Raw genomic sequence first — 20076 nt, 5'->3', positions numbered from 1 at the left:
ATATATGTCGATGATAAAAACTCTTCCACTTTTTTGTCACTTTTCTTTTCACATTTTGTTGTTTCACTGAATAAAAATCTAAAATCTAATTTAGGATCGTCTGATTGGCAGCCTGAGCAGCATTCATGAAACATGTTAAATAAACGTCACGTCTCACCTCGTCTCCTCGTCTCCTCGTCTCCTGCAGGACTGCATCCAGCTGTGCCGCTCCGACCTCACCGCTGAGACCCCTGTCATCCCTGGCGACGCCCACCTCCAACCTCCACCGGAGAACTCCGCCTCCTCCACAGTCCCCTCCTCCTCCTCGTCTCCTCAGACCAAACGCTCCTACTCCATGGAGCACTTCCGCTGGGGGAAGCCCGTCGGCCGCAAACGCCGCCCGGTCAAAGTGTACACGTCTAACGGCGTGGAGGAGGAGTCAGACGAGGTATTCCCTGAACAGATGAAGAGGAGGGACCTGGTTAGTGAGCTGTTGGCAGCGGCGGCGGCGGAGGAGGAGGAGGAGAAGGAGAATAAGTTGCAGGAGGTGATGGAGGAGGAGGAGCAGCAGCAGCAGCTCCTGGACAAGAAGGACGGCACCTACAAGATGAAACACTTCCGCTGGAGCGGCCCGCCAGAAAGCAAACGCTACGGCGGCTTCATGAAGAGCTGGGAGGAGCGCAGCCAGAGGCCTCTGCTCACGCTCTTCAAAACCGTCATCAACAAAGACGCCCAGCAGAAGAAGTGAGGAGACTGTTTCCTCAGACAGGCAGCGGCCAATAGGAAGCTCTGAAACTGCCGACTGTGACCCTGAATGACTGAAGAGAGAGAGAGAGAGAGAGAGAGAGAGAGGTTTTCATATTTAATGATTTGTGTAAATAATTATATGAAACATAAAGAAATGTTTGCAAGCAACAAAAGTCCACCTTTGTGTCCTTCATCCTCTTCCTCTTCGCTGTCAGAGTGGACGCACGCCACTTCAACATTTAACAGTCTGAATATTCAAACCGCCACGTCACACAGGATCCTTCACTTCAGACATCTTTACACTCGTTCAGCATCATCTTAGTTTCAAAAGAGACCGCCGTCAAAGTCCCCAAAGCCCCTGAACACTTGGCCTAAAGAGTGGCTCCGATTGGGTAAAAGCTGCGGCTGTCTGTCTGCAAACAGGAAACAGAGCCAGAAGACGCAGTAACAAAATAAAAGGTCTAAAGAAACCCTGGATGAGGTCACGTTATCAAAGAAGTAAAACATTAAAGTCACTAAATGAAGAAAAAGAAAGAAATCTAATTAAAGTAAAATAATTTATTTTTTCACTCCGGTCTCAAACAGAAAGGGAACAGCACGACGTTCTTTTTTATACACGGATCAAAAATGAATCAATAATTTAAATGACAGAAACAATAAATTATATTCTGACAAAAACTAAACTAAATATTTGAAATCATCAAAACCAGTTAAAGTGAGTCTCCTTCCTTTCTTTCTTAACTTACCTCCTTGTCTCCTCTCCTGCCTTCTCATCTCCTCTCCTGCCTCCTCATCTCCTCTCCTACCTTCTTGTCTCCTTTCCTGCATCCTTCCTCCTTGTCTCCCTATCTCCTTGCCCCCTCACTGCCTCCTTGTCTCCTCCCCTCCTACCTTCTTGTCTCCTCTCCTGCATCCTTCCTCCTTGTCTCCTCTCCTGCCTCCTCATCTCCTCTCCTACCTTCTTCTCTCCTTTCCTGCATCCTTCCTCCTTGTCTCCCTGTCTCCTTGCCTTCTCACTGCCTCCTTGTCCCCTCCCCTTTCTCCTCTCCTACCTTCTTGCCTCCTCTCCTGCATCCTTCCTCCTTGTCTCCTCTCCTGTCTCCTTGTCTCCTCTCCTGCCTCATTGTCTCCTGCATTCTTCCTCCTTGTCTCCCTGTCTCCTTCTTGCCCCCTCTCCTGCCTCCTTGTCTCCTTGTCTCCTCTCCTACCTGGATACTGAACACATAACTGCTGATCGTCTAATAAACACAGAGGTCGGGGAACTTCATCTCACAGAGCGGCGTGGAGCACGGCTGCAAGTGACCGGACGGATGATCAGATCGAAGACCTCGGACTGAAGCAGCGATGTCTGCAGACACACAAACTTTATTAACAAACACAGACGCAGACAAACATTCAGTCAGAGGTCAGAGGTCAGAGATTAGACTCACCCGGACGCCACAGTGAGCAGCGATCTCCTCAAACGGAGCCGTCTGAAACTTCTCCACCAGCTGCATCCTCCTGCGCTCCTCCTCCTCCACGCTCCCCTGATCCTCTGCACAAACAAGTTCACAAGTCAGAGACTCGATCGACTTCAACCAGCCGAGCTCGCACGTCGATAAACATTCAGTGACATTTCAAACTCACTAAATGAACATTTTCATGAGTCTCAAAACTGGATTCTATTTGATTCAGCTCTAAGATCATCTTCATGTTTTTAGGATCTTTGATTTTCAACACGTTTCTCTTCATCCAGTCGAGCTGACGTCAAACATCCAAACATTTTCATTTTCATGATAACGAGTAATTTCTGTTTTCTTTCTCGACTTCTTTCCGTCGTAACCTCGAGATAACCTCCAGGTTTACCCGTGAAAACTACTTCATGTGGAGAAAACAGCTGATTTTAAGTCTTTATCACAAGAACACAGCATGTCCTCTCAAGGCTTCTGTACTCAACTACCAAAATAACAACAAACAATAAAAGACAATATGAGCATCACCAATCGTGTTCTTCAGCATCTCAGAGGTGATCTGCTCCGTCTCAGACCTCTGCAGGTGAGACAGAGACAGGTGTCACCAGAAGAGACACACACACACACACACACACACACACACACACACACACACACACACACACACACACACACACACACACACACACGATTTGATGAGCAAATAGATCATCATAAGCATCATAACAGTATTTGTATGGTGGCTCAAGAGTGCCATTAGTCAGATTTAAAGAGTACTTGCCGATCATTTCATTTACCTCATGGTCGTTTTTCTGATACTCTAAATGAGAGCTGAGAGTGTGTTTTGTTTGCTTTGATTTACTAAGAAGTAAATACGTTGATATCTCTCAATAAATACTTTAAAATGCATATTCACCTCTTGGTCAGTTTAATAAATAAGAATATTTAAAAACTGAACATTTACAGTGTTTAAAGGTAAAACATGTCATCACACTAGAGTCATTTAATTCATTTTGTTTACGAGGAAGCAAGGTAAGGCAGGTTTAAATACAGGACCTATAAAGTTAAAGGAGCAATAATAGTAATAAGATTAACGTGAGTTCTCAAAGAAGAACCCAGGACGCTGTATCTCCGACGAGTTGATACATGAGAAGCACTACAAATGAACTGGGTGGACTTACTCTGTGAGCTCGTCCATCATCCTCTGCTGGTCTTGGATCTGGTCTCTGAGGCGGCTGAGCTGCTTGTGGTGGTTCTCCAGCTGCTCCTCCAGAGTTTTGTGGAGATGTAGAAACGGATTACAGACAATACAAAGTGTGTCCTCACCTTGATGTCCTCGTCTCCATCATGCCTCCTTGTCATTGGCCCGAATGTTTAAGTGGACGTCGGCCTGCGTGCTCCACCTCCGAGCCGTTCCCCTCTGACTCTGAGGACTGAGCATGAGGGGGAAGTTAAAGACATTGAGCATTGTGTGTGTCCGTTCTCACAGCTGTGTTGACATCACTGGTGCCGATGATGGCGCCGATGTCACTGAGGTCTCGTAGCAGCAGGTTGAGGACTTGGTAGCTCTCTTTCTCTGCAGACTGTTCAGCTCAGACACACACACACACACACACACACACACACACACACACGTGAAACAGTCTGTATGTTTCTGCAGACCTTGAGATGCAGACTTTAAACACTTTCTCCTAAAACATATCTGTACCGTCTTGTGCTGCTGCAGGTTGGTCTGATCTCTCTCCTGAAAAGTATTGAAAGTATTTGTATTGAGTTTGAATCTTGAAGCAGGTTGTCTTCAAACTGTGCTTCTCATGTTGTGTCTTCTGTTTGAGTTTAGTCTCACCTTGTCATCCAGCTGTTTGTTCAGGTAGCTGATGTCCTCCTCGTATTTGCTCCGCTCGTCACCGGCGACCGAGACGCCTCCTCCAGCCTGGCGGCAGGTTATGGATGATGGGAGTGTTGTGATTTGACCTCGATGCTCTTCTGATCTTTGGACCTCAGCTGCTCCTCCTCAGGAACGTCCTCTCCTGAAACACAGAACAACACTGAGCTACTTTTCACAATACACAAATACATCAAAATTCTACTTCATTAAAGTTTTTTAATAAATCTACTTTGTCACTTTCCAAAAAAAAAAAAAAGGTGTCCCAATGTCACATGACAAGAAACTTACAGTTTGTTAACTTTCATAAATCAATCCATTTTTATTCACTTAGCTCCAAATCATAAGAAAACTTATCTCCACACACTTTACAATAACAACAGCCACCCACCTCCGCAAACATTTAGTTCAGTTTTTGGTCAATATTGTTGAATTTACTGGAAATGTAGCTCATGTTTTTCACAAAAAGCGAATTAAAAATTACTTTAAAGTAATTACGTTGTTTCCTTAAATTCTTGAAAAGAACGACATACTAACCTTTCTAAATTTAAGAAAAAGTGACATATTCCAATTTTGATAAAAACCACATACATAATCATCCAAAATAAACATTTGTGATTTTAAAGAACCACCTTATCATCCCTAAAAAACATCACCACAAATAAATGTTTGACTATAAAATACACCAGACTTTTTGTTGTTTTCAGTTTCATGGTAATAAAAAAAGTGTCATGCAATTTACCATGTGATTTGTCAATGATGACAGTTCTTGATCTCTATTTAAAAATGAAAATAAAACGTCCATTCCAACAGTTAACCTTTCTCTGCTGCTCCTACCTGCGTGTCAACAGCTGTGTGCAGGCAAAGCAGAGGGCACCTCCAGTGTCAATCACTCTGAAAGGGCTGCACCTTCAAGGCCTTGATGAACCTTCCTGCTGAAAAACAAATAAAGACAGCAGGACTCTCTAACACTTAGCACCATTAAAGAGAGTGGATGCAGAGGAGGGAACAGAAGGAGGCAGAGCAGAGAAAAGAGGGTACAGGCTCTTGCAGGGAGGACAGGGTTACATTTGTAAACCATTGGGACATTAGTAAACAAACAACCTTTAACACCCTCTGTTTGTGGCTGATAATATTCCCTGTTTGTAAGATCTAATATAGGAACACTGATTTAGTAATCAAAGAGCTCCATGGTTGTACCAGCAGATGGCGCCACTCAGTCTGACTATTCATGCATGATTCAAAAGGAGGCTGATATTTCTGGTCGCTTCAAGCTGAGTTACAGAGGAAACCAAATGCATTCCTTCCAGGGCAAAGTCACCGTGAAGTAAGGTAACAAATAAACACCGACTCTGTGTTTGTTTCTTCTTAAACAGCAATAGAAGGGATGTAGCTGTAACACCTGCTGTGTTTTCAGTGGAAAGGGAGTCTTTTATTTCCAACGTCATCCACTCCATCAATCAGGCTGCAGAGGAGGAGGAGAAGGGGGGGGCGGGGGGGTGGATCATCCCGTGCCTGCGTTATGAAATCAAACACAGATTCTACGTTATGTTAGAGACAAACACATAACCACAATCATCAGCAGCAGTCACAATATGCAGAATTCAACACTGTTGTCATCCCTTTAAAATCAATAAACACAACATTTAATCCAAATTTCTTCACTACCCACTTTGTTTCTTGGTAACCTTACTTTTTTAAACTCATTCATCTTAATGATTTTCTACACCATCTTCTGTTCTTAGCTCCATGTGTAGGTTTCTTTTCAGTGGAGTAGGTTACCACCATAAATCATGTTATCATATCCCCTAATTTAAGGTCTTGTTAACAAAGCACTTGGTCCAGTATTGTTCAAAACCAATAAAGTATTTAATCACCTGCTTCAACAGTGTGTTCGATTACAAGGCGACGATGTCATGGAGAACGACAACTTACATTAAAGTGTCCATAATGACGTTTTAAGGCCTCTTATCCAATGAAATCCTATCTCAGTGTTAACACTTGTTCGGTGTCGTGTGAAGTTGAGGCCATCTATCTGCAATCTGAGTCTCAGTTGAAATAGGTATGAAGCTGATTTTATGGCTCCATGTGACATTTAAGAATTTGAAATGATTCGGTGTTACTTAGGAACGACCTTCTCACTATTTATGTTTTTTTTACAGAACGGGAACGCTGAGTGCTTCTGAAACGTACACGTCTCCTTCTCAAACCTCTCCCGGTTCCACAGGTTTTTAAAAAATAAAGAATCAACAAATAATAAACTAACAAACCACCTGTCCACTGACAAGTTTTTAGTTGCACCCAAAACCACATGATCTGATTTATTTTCTTTCCCTGTTTTTTGTTTTGTTTTGTTTTATGGAAAGCACTGGGTACACTTTGTTTTGTTTTGTTTTTACAAACAAAAGTGGATTTTTATGTTAGGAAAAAACTTGCTTATGACAGATGTGGGAAAATAGAGGAACTTAGAAAACAGACAAACAAGCTTATTTTCCCATCAGTGACAGACTGTGTTATTCATTCTGATACACTACAGCTTTGTAACAGATTAAATGTTCCTTTTTCTTGTTGTTTTGTTGTATTTAAAGACACCAAAGACGAGTTCTGCTTTCCTATTCAGTTGGACTTTGGAAAGATTTCTACCATTTCTGAACAGTTCCCAACCTTGACGATCTTTTTGTTCTTCTAATGACTACAACTGTGTTTCTCCATCTCATGAAGAGCTTAACAAATCTGTCGGCCACATGTGACAACAAAACACAAACATTCGTCTTGTTTGCAGCGTGAAAACTGATATCGGCCTTTATGATGTGCGACCCTCAAAAATCCTGCCTGTATGAGAGCAGCCAGTGTCAAGAGAGAGCATTTTCACTTTAGGCAGGTTCAAGAAGTTCACCCGTCACAGACACGGCGGCTATTAAACAATCAAAACAGTGATTACTGTAAACTGAATCGTTTTTTCACGGGCACATCGTTTTCCTCCTTTGGGGAATCATGCAATCTTTTATTACTTTTGTTATGCCTCAAGTTTTGAACTACTGGTGAGGCTGTAGTAACATTTGGTTTGTTTGCAGCGTCTTACATGACTCCTGGATGATTCTTATTTTTTATCACAGAGGTTAAAGTTCTCTGCTGTACCCTCTTACAAAGCATCAATCTCTTCCTTTTAGCCTCCACATAAACGTCCTTCTTCTGAGCCACATCATTCTGTCTTCTGTTACGTTTTGCACACGATTACAGCCAAAATCTTTGACTTTTCGCGAGGCTTTAGCTATGTTTGGTTTGTGGTTGAGCTTCTTTTGACAAATATTAAAATCACTTGGTTTAAGTTCTCCTCTGTACAGGTAAAAGCAAGCACTGGTCATAAAAGCCCCTCTGTGTCATCTCTTATTCTATGCATCCTGCTTACATGATGAAATTGAGAAAGCAATGACTGGAATGTGGAGCTTGGTTGTGAGGATTTCAACACATAAAGCATACTGCAAGCAGAAACTTGCCGACATGTGCGTGCATGAGAGTGTGCGTCTTTAATCCTTGAAGAAGGCTGGCGGTGACTGGCCCAAAAATCGGATGTTTTCTCATTCGAGCATTTCCCAGACACACCTCTTTCTCCCTCTTCCTCCTCCTCCTCCTCCTCCTCGTCTTGATGTCGGCCTCCTGTCTGTCTCTCCTCTTCTTCTTTCCCCGTCTGATTGTCTGTCTGACATCCCCGTAATTTATTTTACAGTTGTCAGTAACTGATTTGCCCTAGGAGAGGTAAAAGAAAAGAAAAGATGTAAGCTGCTGCTCACCTTTCTCCCCCCCCCCCTCCTTCTCCTCCTGATCCTTCATGACACACATGCTCACAGCCTTGGGGCTACAGAGTTAAAGGAGGTATGTCAAGTTTGTGATTTTTAGGTCCTTGACGAGGGGGAAGGAACAAACAAAGAGGTGAGAGGGGGAGGAAAGACAACAGAGGTGAAGGTTGATGAAGTGTAAAGGACTAAAAGCAGGAAAGGTGTTCAGAGCTGCAGGTGTCAGGCAGATTTTGCGGCTTTAGTCCTGGTGCTAAAATCGTGCTCGCTGGGGTGGGAGAAACCCAACAGCAATTGGAGGAGGCTGACATAAAGCAGAGAAAGAGAGAGGGAGACAGCAGAGGTATTAACAGATCATAAAAAAGGCACTTAGAGCTGCAGTTAAACGACTCGCACATTCATCCCCGCTGGCTGCTACCGAACACACACACACACTTTTTAAATCCTACCGCAGCTGCTGCAAAGACATCAAGATAACAAACATGTGAGAAAGGGGAGAGAGATAAGGAACGTGGGAGGATAATCTGATTTCTTACTGGCAGTTTAATCTGTTTTCTTTGTAAAGTTGTGGGAAAAAAAATCCCTTCACTGTCTTTTAATAACGTAAAAGGAGAATGATGGGAAAGTGTGTCTGTTCAAAACCACTGGGCCACTCAGACACTCAATAGCTTGCAATTTTTTGAAAAAAGTGCAAGCATAATATGCTGTAACGCATGAGTTATCTCTTTCAAATCCTTCACTCCACCCACAAAATACAATCCTTCCATTCTTTTTTTCTCATTCACTCCACCAGGACGTCCACGAGCAGGATGCATGTTCACTCTGTTTGGAAGAGAACTTAATACCAAAAGCTGGAAACTTGTACAAAAAAAAGAGAAAGAAATCCATTTGGGAGCAGGATTTGGAATAAGCTCTTCCTCGTTTTTTTCTCTCGCTTTGATGCTTTTCTGAGGATCAGACAGCCCCACTGAAAAAGTTGTGACAGATTTAGAAAGCGGCAGCGCACACACACACACACACACACACACACAAAAAAAAAAGTCCAGAGACAGACAGAGCTTTGCCCTGGAGGTTTCTGAGGAAGAAACAGGAGACAGATAAAGAGGCAGCGATAATCTGAGAGAGACAGACAGAGAGAAAGAGAGAGAGAGGGAGGGAGGGAAGAGCACAGCTGTTGTGTGAAGAGAAAATATAGATAAAGAAAGTGTGAAGGGCGAAGGAGAGGACACTGACGAGGGGAATCAAGGCTGGAAATAAGAAAGAAGGGACTTGCATAAAAGACAGACGGCAGAATAATTCAAGTTGAAGGACAAAGAGAAGAAAAACTAAGGAGATAAAAGGCAAACAGAGACGAGGACAGACACCTGACATCAATGGTGAGCATGGAGACGCAGCAAGACGAGAGACAAGACTTCCTCTGAAGGGAAAAGAAAGAAGGAGCTGTGTTTGACACGAGGAAGACGAAACGATTTCCTCATCATGTTTTATTCAGCTGGTTTCCCAAATTCAAATAACCTGCGCCGGAAGAGCAACTTTGTCCCTGGGTAGAATGACGAGAGGAGCAAAGAGATACTCTCCTCATCTGTGATACCCATTTTTTCCTCTCTACCCCAGACTCCTCACCTTCCTCTCCTCCTTCTTTTCTTTCAGTTCACATCAAGCTTTAAATAACTTCCTCCTATTTCCTTTGATATCTCCTCTCCTCCTTTCTCCTCTACCTCATCTCCTCACTATGTGGATACCAGCTGTGCTCCTATGGATTCTTAATATCAGCAATTTGTGCTCAGGACAAGACTATATGGACTATTATCAAACTGGAGACATGGGCACCAAGGTGAGACATTTAAATCCAACATTATCTATAAAAACAATGGCTTAGCCTGAATTTAAAGCTCCTGTGAGGACTTTTTAGTTGGTTATAAAACATGCTTAAATGAATACTGTAGCTTCTTAATGACCTACAAAAGCAAACAAGACCAGTAGTATTAAAACTGATTATATTGATTAAGTTATTTTTATTGAAAAAAATGTAAGTTACATTTTTTGGACTAAATTGCAGGAGACCTAGTATTGATCCTTGTGGAACACCTCAACTTTATCCAAATATTTCTGGACAACTGACCTAACCTTAAAGATAAGAAGACAGAGAGCAGCATGGCCAAGTTATATTGCCTGGTATAAGACAAGTAGAAGCACATATTAAACTATCAAGGTCTTCAGCCTGACTGCTGTGGTGGATCAAGGTTTATTTTTGACATGTAATTAAATTAAGCGAATAATCTGGTAATAACACTTCTAAAGCTACTCTATTTGGTGTAATCATTATCCTAAAGCTCTAATACAATTACAATCCAATTGACCATTTCAACCAATGGAGTCAAATTTCCTTTGCGCCAAATGTCTCGTCATAACATAACGTCATGTAATTTCAAGGTTTATCATCTATTTCGTTGTAAATGAGCCAGCAGAGAAACTTTTTGTCTAACTAATGGGCTTTTCTTTGGAAGGCGCTTAGTTAAAAGCTTCCTTGTTGTGTAAGTCATTATACTCACTCTGTAATTTACTGAGCCGTCCCATTGTGGCTGAGTGGAATTCCAAACAGTTTTAAATTGAAAAGGTCTGTTATGAATAGTTGAGGAAAGGAACATTTTAGAGTAAATTGTGTGAAAAGTAAAAGGTTAATACAGAACGAGAGTCATTGATGAATACATGGGTGTGTGTATGTGCATGTGTCTGTGTGCCAGCAGCAGTATCTAATGATGGAGCCCAAAGCTCTGGTAATTTATCCATCATGACCTCATAGTCCCACAGCGATGAACTCATGTCATGTGATCACTTAATACAAATGGAGAGTGAGAGAGCGAGTGACGAAAGAAGAAAAATCCGGGAAGACTTTGAAATGGAAGAGGGAGAAGCATCCATCTCTAGTGTAATATAAAACTGTGGTTCAATATTATGTAATGTGTTTTATGAGATGATACCATTGATACGATACTAACTGTAAACTGGACAAATGTTTCAACAGCGGTGAAAAACCTGCTTATTATCTTTTATTTTCAACTACTAATAGAATGATTTTAGGTTTTTTCTGATTGGCATTGTTTTCTCCATTGAGTCCTTACAGCTTTGTCTTTCAACCACCAATGATATTATAAACAGAACTATACAAACACTTGAAAAAACTTTGATTCAGTTGTTCACATAGTTGTATACTCCAATATGCAAGACAGAGTATGGTTACCTGAAAACAATGTATGGCCAAAGAGAACAAAAAGTATTTTTCTCGTGCAGGAAGCTTATCTCAACAGCTACTGGATGGATTGATGAAAATGGGTGCACACATTCATGATCCCCAAAGGATGAAACCTCCTAATTTAAAGGATCCCTGACTTTTCCTGTAGGCCCATCGTCAGTCATCAAGATACCAAAATTAAAAACTTTGGGATGATACAAGTTAGAATGATTTAATAAAACTGTTTCAATAGCAAAGCAACCAAAATAGAATTCCAAGGCACCCAAGATTGGGCAATTTCTTGTCTTTAAGAACCATACATGAAATCTCTTTTGGTTAAAGATATGACTGAAGATCTGTGACTGAAGCTTCTGTACTTTTCGATTATATCAATCATTAAAATAACAGAGGGTGTATTTTTTCCACACAGTATCAAGAATTATTGGCCTATCAAAAATATAGACAACCCTAATGAGGTTGACATTTAGTGGTTATGAGTGAGATGTCTCCACAACTACAGGATAGATTGCTATCTAATTTGGCACGCAGCTTCCCCAGGCGGATGAATTTAATTAGTTTGGTGATCTGTGATATTTCATCAAGTTCCATCATCAGGTTGGAAAGTTACTTTGTTCTCCTAATACCTGCAGATGAAGAACTTCCCCCATATGTCTCAGTTCTACTTTTTCTTGATCTCTAATTAGCCGATGATAGCATGCTAACTTGCCAAGATAACAGTGATGTGAGCTGAGATGAAGACAGCCGTGATTACAAGCTGAGGTAATTGACCGTGGGAAAGATCTGAGACATCTAACAGGCGGTACAAAGAAATGTAAAGGTAGATAAAGAAAGAGAGCTAAATAAAAGCTGTGATAACAACAGAAATCTGGTTTCTGTTTAGGTTATGCCAGCTGCCTGTCTGCTCTTTTCAAACAAGGGAAACTCAAAAACCAAAACAATACTCAAACTCCCAGCTGACTTACACTCCCTCTAGATTATACAACCATCTCTATCACCCAGTTTGTTATATAATTATCCTTTTATCTTCACCGCCTACTGTATTTCTGCTGGCTAGAACAAAGTCATACATCATAAGGGTGAAAAAAATCATTATGGGGATGACTCACGACAGGAACGGTTTATAAAGCTTTTCTAGAGTAAACTACGTTTTCTGAATGGACTTAGTTCACCACATAAAGCCCTCTTTGTTGATTATAAAATGAAGATATGGGTGTTGGCTGTGGCGGCAATTTACACTCTGTTTGGTCTATTAACGAAGGACTAGTGCTGCATTTAAAGACTCCTTGCGTAGGAGGTCGGTGGTTTAACTTGTCACGGAGGGCGCATAAAAGACAGGCACAATGAAAAGTTAAACAACAAAGCAACCAAAAACACTTTAAAATGCTGACATTTGCAGATATGGAACACAAATTTCCACACATAAAAAAAAAAAAAAGTGGGTCAGATTACAGCGTCTTGCTCAAGGGCACCGCAGCAGCAGGGTGAGTGCTTTCAAATTTGATCACACTGCCTCAGGCGACGATGTAGGAGGAAAAATACAAACGCCGACCTCATCTTAAGCTTCCCTTTGAACTCAAATGCAACAATGTGTGCGTGTGTAGGTGAGGAGAGGACACACGTATGCACAATAACCAACAGTAGCCAACAGTAACGTGTCACAACACATTGGTAGCTGAGGTATTCACAGCTCTACCCAGTGACTCTTAACACACTGAATTCTGAAGTATTTAAGCGTTTTCCTCCAAAAACTTCAACTCAGATCAAATCGACCTCAAATCTGTTGTTTCAAAATATCAAGCAGGGCAGATTTTTATGCTTTCAATTAAATTTAAATCTCAAACAGACGTGCTGGGTTTGATATTTGCTCACAAACTCAGTAACTTCTTAGTGAGTGCGACATACAAAAAAGTGTTCTGTCATTACAGTTATTTTCATGTGTGCTTCGCTGTCTTCCAGGCTCCAGTGTTGTCTGATGACCAGCCCAGTTTGGAGTCAGTGACGAGTGTCGATGAGCTACTACAGGTTCTGTACCCAGAATACAATCTGCTTCAGCACTGCCTGAAGAGGAAGTCATGGCGCAACTCTTCCCCCTCTTTTCTTGCCTCCTCGTCGAGTCCTTTAGTTCGCTCTGACGATCTGTGGGGTCAGCCGAGGGAGGAGGCTCTTTTCAAAGTGGACGGGACTTTAGGAGGTAAACAAGATTGTAGCCGTAGAACTACATCAGTTGTTAAATATCACAGTGCACAGACGCTCTCTTGTTTTCTGAGTGTCAGCAAACACAGCTCTTCTTACTTAATCACATCTGTTTCCAGTCATCTTAGAGGAGATCCAGCGGACCTCGTGCCAGCCCAGAGAGGTGTGCGTTGAGGTCACCAAAGAATACCCAGAATCCACCAGTCAGTTCTACCTCCCACGCTGTGTGGCGCTGCATCGGTGCGGCGGCTGCTGCACGAACGAGGCCTTTTACTGCACCAACACAAGTCACTCGCTCGTCAACAAGACAGTAAGTGTCGCAGCTGGACTTTCATTCTTGTGCCTACCCTTTTGATTTCCATGCGGCAGCTTAAGAATTGACTCACTCATTAACTCGCGGAGACGAGGACAGAAACCAATCTGCCCAAGCTCCTCTGTTTCAGAGCCAGCTGTACAGCAGGGGGACGCCCTTTGGCTGCTACTCGACCTCGAGTCAATACACAATCACGCACAGTTTCACAACCTCCCAAGCATTACATCAACTTCTAAACATCAGACACACTCTGTCACGAGCAGTAAAGCTGATCTGACAGCAGCAGAAGAAGAAAATAAAGATAAACAACAAACTAGATTAAGAAATCAAAGTTCAGTACAGACACACCTCTTTTTTTCACCCTCTATTACCAGTTGATGGAGCTGTCCCCACCCAGGATGGATCGCTCCGTCGTCATGGTAACATTTGTCAACCACACTTCGTGCGAATGCCTCTCAAAGCGGCCGCTCCACTCCATCATCAGACGAGCCGCGGCAGATCACCTGTGAGTGGGCAGTGACGTGTGTAAACATCGCTGAGTCATTGTATCCTCGCATTTATACCGTGTGTGCGTGTGTGTGTGTGTGTGTGTGTGTGTGTAGGTGTTCACCGCCTGATGTCGACTGCGCCTCAGGGTCGTTATGGGATCCAGTGAACTGTGTGTGTGTCTCGACAGACACCATAAACTACTCCGAGAGAGAGATAGGTAAGTGTCGGTGAAATGATTCTGTTGCTTTATCCTTCACATGGTTTTAAAATAAGAGCAAGTTTATGTTAAGAGAGAAATAAGACAATTTGTGTTGACTTCTCTCTCTCCTTTTGCATAGTTTCTTAAGATTTATTGGATACTTTCAGCCGTTCTGGTCTGCAAACGTGACACGGCTTCATCGCGAGGAGAAACCACCACTTGGGAGAACTCTATTTTGGGTCCTAGTCCAATACTTTTATGCACTCTTTAAATCTTAAGAGATCATTATGAGGATTTTGCCAAGTCAAAATGAAGCAACACAGCAAAAGCACAGCTCACAAGTAGTTTTAAGTTTCATCCTTAAAACGAAAAAAAAAAAAGTACGCCGCAATTAAAAACAGGACTCACCTCAGAGTGTTTGGATGTTACAGCAGATGATTCAGGATGATATTTCTGAAATAGACAGCAGAGATTAAACAAACCATGAAACAAACACTAAAGTGGAGAGTCACACATTCATGTTGTAAATTGTACAAGTGCTGTTATATCTTAAAAGATAAACGTGTGTATCGCTCTGCTGTTGCTTGGGGAACTACTAGTGCACAGAATAAAATCCACCTGCCCTTTTCCAGAGTGCATATCATTCAAAAGTGTTGCTACACCGGAGTAGGTTTTGGGACATGAGCCAGATTTTTTTAGTTTAGTTTCAAGGTTTTAAAAAATTCCACATCCGCCGCCAGACAACAACGATGAAGCCAGGCCGCATATAATTCGATCTGGAATGAGTTTTCCCCCCCTGAGGAAATGTTTATTCCAATGTAAGATGAGATAAGAATCTGTCTCTGTGGCATTTTACTCGTATAAACATGCAGTGACAACAGTACCCTCCACATCAAGCTACTTTTTCTTTGTCTAATAATAAACCAGCAAACCCATATTGCCAGCAAACCCATATTGCCAGTTCCAGGCAGGATATTTACGCCCGTTATGCCTCACCTACATGAGTAACGGACCGGGGCAGGGAGGTGGGGCCCCTGATTGTTTGTTTGGCCCCTGATCGAGCCATCTGACGTAGTTACAGATTACGGGAAGACGGTAGCTATGTGTAGCGTCAGAGTCGGCGGCGCTTTGAAGTTTCACATCTGCGTGCATGTGTGTCTGAATTGATGGAGATTCCACATGTGTTCAAATGCCATGCCTCTTGCACTTCCTGTATGGCAATGAGAAAACTCAACATTTTTCACAATACATTTGACCTGATTATAGAGCTTGATTAATCTGGTGAACTAAATGCAGCATTCTGTTGAAGCCAAAATGCTCCATTGTAGTGGAGGGATGTAACGTTCCTCTTCTGGGAAACATGAAGGTCTGGATAAAGTTTCTGGACCAAAGCTTGGGACTGACCCACAAACTTTCAATAGCCTGGACAAAGTGTTTCTAAATAACCTAATCAACAACAGAACAAACCAAAGCGAGAAAAAACAAATAATTGACATTTGCTTTTACTTTCTTTCCATGTGGTTTCCAGAGGCGCTGGACTCAGGTCTCCTAGCGCTCTGCGGGCCCAACAGGGTTCTGGACGAGTCCACGTGCGATTGTGCATGTCGAAACGGACTCACAGAGGCCAGCTGTGATCCAGGCTGGAAACTGGACCACAACACCTGTAAGGAGGGTCTCAGTTACTGAAGATACTTCACATTATACTGCTGTTCAAGAGACATGAAAACCCAGACGATTGATTTACTGTATATCTGGGCTCGGATAGCAACTGTTACTAAGGCCCGGTAGTATTTTGGTGCAAATTTGTTCCTAATGCATTTTTATCTACGTGTTGCCTTGGTTTTGAAAAGGAAGGATTTACTGTAAACTAATTTGAAAGCAACCAGGCAAGATCGAGCCAGCTGGATTAATCAGAGAAGAAAGGGGCTTTTGGGAACTCCGGCTTTATGCAAATTTCTACAGCAACATGTCAGGACCAGACCACCAAATATTTACAACGCAGACAGAGTTGCGCAATGCTGTGGCGGATAAAGACGGGGATCATTTTTTATAATACCTTGCTATTTTTTGTTTCTCTTTTGGTCCCAGGTGAATGTCAGTGTGAAGGTCAAGGTGAGGGGAAGCTGTGCCCCACAGGTCAGCGGTGGGATGAGGAGCTGTGTGGCTGCGTTTGCGCCGCAGAGTGTCCCGGGAATCAGCCCCTGAACCCCGACACCTGCCTGTGTCAGTGCAGAGAGAGTCCACACTCCTGTCTACGGCAGGGGAAGAGGTTCAAGCCCAGCACGTGCAGGTAGGCATCCTCTCCGTCCTCCTCAAGCCAGAGTCAATACTTTTAAAGGTATGGTCCCTTTAAGAAAGATAAGCAGAGAGAAATTGTGTCATTTGAGGATTAATTCATCTCAACAATCCAGTCTGGGTTTCTGCCAGCTTAACCCCTAACTCTCTTTGAAATGTGTCTGTCGCTCGTTTTAACCTATGACACGACCACACAAGGAGAAATCCAGCTCCGCTTCCTACGTCAACGTTGTAAAATACAACACATGTGGAAGAGTCATTGTTTGATTGTGCCAAAACAAGTCATTCTATTTAATAGTTCCTCCTTTCAGACTGCTTTTCCCTTTGCCGTACACTCAAAGGCTCCGATTGCCGTATGTTACCCCATAACACACTAAATCTACCTTTAAAGATTTATAGGGAACATGAAATGTATTAGTGGTAATTGAGGGAAAGTAGATGACGTCATCGGGGCTCAAAGGCAAAAGGAGGTCACGATGTCTTTGAGCTTTGATCAATACACTGCGCCTTTGGCATAATTGTTTTAAGGCAATTGATATCCGAGCAGGTTTTTACTGGTCTACATTTAACTTCTTCAGTGATTCCAAATGCTGATTTGTACCTGTAGGACACAGATGTGTTCTGGTTGGTCTCACTCAAAGCTCTCACTCAGAGTTTTAGACAAGATAGTTCTCACTTCATGTTCCATTTTTACTCCTACGTTATGAAAGCACTGAAGCAAAACATAAGCTCTACTTTTCATTGATACCTAAGCCAGCGGCTTCTACTGGCAGAACGGAGCCTGTCCTCTCTTCTTTAAGTGACTAAGCCCTGGGTGCCATCAAATCTCTTCAATCTTGGAGCTGAGTGAGAGAAAGGAATGAGGAAAGAGGGAGAGAAAGGAAGTTAGAGGGGGAGAAAGCATACTAACTCTCGATGGAGACATACATTCCAAACTCAAAGAGAGAAAGTTGTGGGGGGTTTTTTTGTACACATGTTTCAATATGACCTTTTATGGAAACAGGGCGTCTGAAAATATTCAATAACGGTCTCAGCTGGGTGATTGCGCTCAGCGTGCATGTGGCGGTTCCCACAGCCATCACGTCAGAGATCAACCTCCCTCTGACCCGAGAGGCCTGCAGAGAGACAGAGAGGGGGAGACAGGGTGAGGTTGTTGAGAGAGAGCAGAGCATTCATCTGACTGGCAGGCGGGCAAAGAGATGGATGGAGTGACAGCAACAAAGAAAAACACGCAGGCCGACTTTTGCGATGATGTGAGTGATTTCCAATTGCGGCTTCCTAAATGTGGGAAAGTTCAGAGACGTATATAAAAGTGACCTTTCATAGCAGAGTCTCTGTCTCAGCTAAAGAGTTAATATAAATACAATTTTCACTATTAATGAGACTCATTATCAGCTGCCCAGCCTTGATTTGGAAGTAGCTTTCTCTATTTTGACACTTGTTGCCCCTCAGGTCAAGTAAAAATGATAAATTATAAAGCTTAAAGTTCAAAGAAGCACTGGAGCAAAATTCCCCAACGGTCCAATGAAGTCTATTGCATCGTACAATATCGTATTGTAACCCATTTCATGTCTTGATTAAACCATCTACCATGCAAACTAGTTTTTAAAAGAGATCATCAAAATGTCTACATCCTCTAATCCAGCTGCTCAGCTAGTTTTAGCAATGAACTCTGTTTTTTTTTTAGTTTTGACACAGCTAATGATGCTAGTTTCTATCTTTCTAGCAATTAAGTCCCTTAATTATCCAAGAAATGTCTTCACTGCTTTAACAAATGACTAGTTTGTCATTAGTAAGCTGTTAAAAAGAGTTGTTAAGGGGTTATAATAGCTGAGCTCTTTAACACATAAAGACCCATTACAGGATGTTATTCAACACAACATCTTTTTTTACTCTTCTATCTTCCTCTTTTCTGTTTATGTTTGACCCAACATCTGGTCACAGGAGGTGGTTCATCACAAGATTAAAGCCTTCACCTACTGTGATTTTGAAGAGGAGAGTTCACAGAATTTGGCCGTATTCCTCCCCTCCTGGGAGGCACACTCCCTCTTTTTCTCACACACAGAATCGTTTGATGCAAACCAAAACTTGGATCAGGGTTTATCCAAAAGGGATGTGAGGATCTGAATAATCAATAGTGTTTGTGCCAAAAGAATAAGCTCCCATGTGTTTTCCCCCCGCTCTTTCTCCTATCAACCGCACCCTTCCCTTTAAAATCTGTCTTTCTTTATAATTCCTCTTTTTGTCTTCTTTTCTTCCCTCTGTTCACTCTCCTTGTTTTCCCCCTCTGTCTAGTTGTTACAGGTTGCCGTGCAGAAAGCCCCGACCTGTGTGCCAGACTGGTTTTTACTACAGCCACCAAGTCTGCCAGTGCATCCCCAACTACATGAGGCCTGAGTGGAACTAACAAAGAAATCACTGATACAGAAAGGAGCACGACTGCCTCCCCCCCCTCCTAAAACTTTTTTTTTTTTTGCCTCTCAGCCTGTGCTCTGCAGCACGAGGCTTGAAACTTTTGGGCCTGAAAACAGAGGGGCAAGAAGGAGGAGATGCCTTTTTTGACAAGAGGTTAGGATGGTGGACCTACATATTTATAACTGCAGGATTGAAACGGACAGTTTGAGGACTTTTATGAATGTTGTTTGTTATGCCAAGGAGGACGGTGCTTCCCAGCCACACAAAAAGTCCGCCTGTATACAGTCCAACTCCTACAAGAATCAAGCCTGAATGGAAGCAACCAATCACAACTTAAAAGTAAACGTACGACAGCAAAGGAGGAATGGACTAATCAAACTATGAATTGCTGCAACATGTTTGAGCTCGATATTTAACCACCAAGCTGCCATACAAACAGCACATGTGACTGTGTGAAAGGAAAGTGGAATAAAATAATAACAGACCAGACTCTATGCTTCATTTTCTAGAGCTGCAGGCGACTTCACTTCACTTTGGCAGCCTTGAGTAACAACATATTTTAGAGGTTGAAGGATGTATTTTGCAGTAATCATGTGAAGTGACTCTGCCTAGAGGATGTTTATCGAGTTGAACTGGAAAAGGTGACACTATGTTTTGGTTATTGTTGCAGATTTCCTCCGCTCAAGAAAGCAGAGGTTTGATGCCAGACCCTGTTCTATAAAACGCTAATTTAAACACTCCCAAACAGCTATTATATCCTCCAGTTTCTACTTGCCTCTCCTGCAGTGCTGCTCTTTGAATGTTTCATGCATGACCGACTCCAAGCACAGTTTTCTGTAACACTTGGAAACACTTCTACTTCTCCTGGTAATTTAATTTGACTCACTTTAAGCAATGCTACTTGTAAATAATTTAAACGTTGTCATATTTAAAACTGATGATTGGAAGTTGGAATCGTGTTCAATTGTAAATACTGTATTTAAGTCACTCTCGAAACTAAACGAAATGAAATTAATCGTGTGTCTTTTTCTTCCTGCGGCTTTTAATTACAAAGTAGAATTTG

General features: G+C 42.3%; 3 protein-coding genes across 18 annotated transcripts in view; 2 read left to right on the top strand and 1 right to left on the bottom strand.

The window, feature by feature from the left end:
- Nucleotides 1–904, top strand: part of pomca (proopiomelanocortin a) — a 1142-nt gene extending 238 nt beyond the window's left edge. The window contains exon 2 of the mRNA XM_020656833.3: nucleotides 188–904. Within this exon, the coding sequence (XP_020512489.2) occupies nucleotides 188–727 (540 nt within the window). The 3' untranslated portion in view covers nucleotides 728–904. The remainder of the gene's footprint in view (nucleotides 1–187) is intronic.
- The window catches only part of LOC110005998 (protein EFR3 homolog B), a 21808-nt gene extending 5865 nt beyond the window's left edge, over nucleotides 1–15943 (bottom strand). For 4 of the 15 annotated variants that reach the window (XR_010665478.1, XR_010665483.1, XR_010665481.1 and 1 more), the window contains exons 1-8: nucleotides 15810–15943; nucleotides 14712–14756; nucleotides 4900–7809; nucleotides 4024–4207; nucleotides 3359–3921; nucleotides 2706–2754; nucleotides 2157–2260; nucleotides 158–2074 (exon numbers count right to left, since the gene is read on the bottom strand). Coding sequence is in view for 1 of the 15 variants with exons in the window: in XM_065951684.1 (XP_065807756.1) it covers nucleotides 1098–1139; nucleotides 2000–2074; nucleotides 2157–2260; nucleotides 2706–2724 (240 nt within the window). In the remaining 14 variants the exon portion in view is untranslated. Of the gene's footprint in view, nucleotides 2075–2156; nucleotides 2755–3358; nucleotides 3922–4023; nucleotides 4208–4899; nucleotides 7810–13963; nucleotides 13979–14711; nucleotides 14757–15809 lie in introns of those variants that run through there. The other 11 variants (XR_010665486.1, XR_010665484.1, XR_010665485.1 and 8 more) reach the window with 11 other exon arrangements.
- LOC110001338 (vascular endothelial growth factor C) lies at nucleotides 8636–20028 on the top strand. 2 transcript variants are annotated; one of them, XM_065951683.1, is made up of 9 exons: nucleotides 8636–9232; nucleotides 9602–9690; nucleotides 13066–13300; nucleotides 13422–13612; nucleotides 13990–14120; nucleotides 14218–14321; nucleotides 15832–15966; nucleotides 16392–16593; nucleotides 18894–20028. In XM_065951683.1, the coding sequence occupies exons 2-9, from the start codon at nucleotides 9655–9657 to the stop codon at nucleotides 19003–19005; spliced, it is 1146 nt and encodes a 381-aa protein (XP_065807755.1). In that variant the 5' UTR covers nucleotides 8636–9232; nucleotides 9602–9654; the 3' UTR covers nucleotides 19006–20028. The 2 variants fall into 2 exon arrangements, with proteins under 2 accessions (XP_065807755.1, XP_020512482.1); XM_020656826.3 differs by having other exon boundaries at nucleotides 8636–9690.
- Nucleotides 20029–20076: the final 48 nt, after the last annotated feature.

This window comes from Labrus bergylta, chromosome 24 (genome assembly GCF_963930695.1).
Source record: "Labrus bergylta chromosome 24, fLabBer1.1, whole genome shotgun sequence".
NCBI lineage: Eukaryota > Metazoa > Chordata > Actinopteri > Labriformes > Labridae > Labrus > Labrus bergylta.
This window is presented reverse-complemented; position numbering and strand designations above follow the sequence as displayed.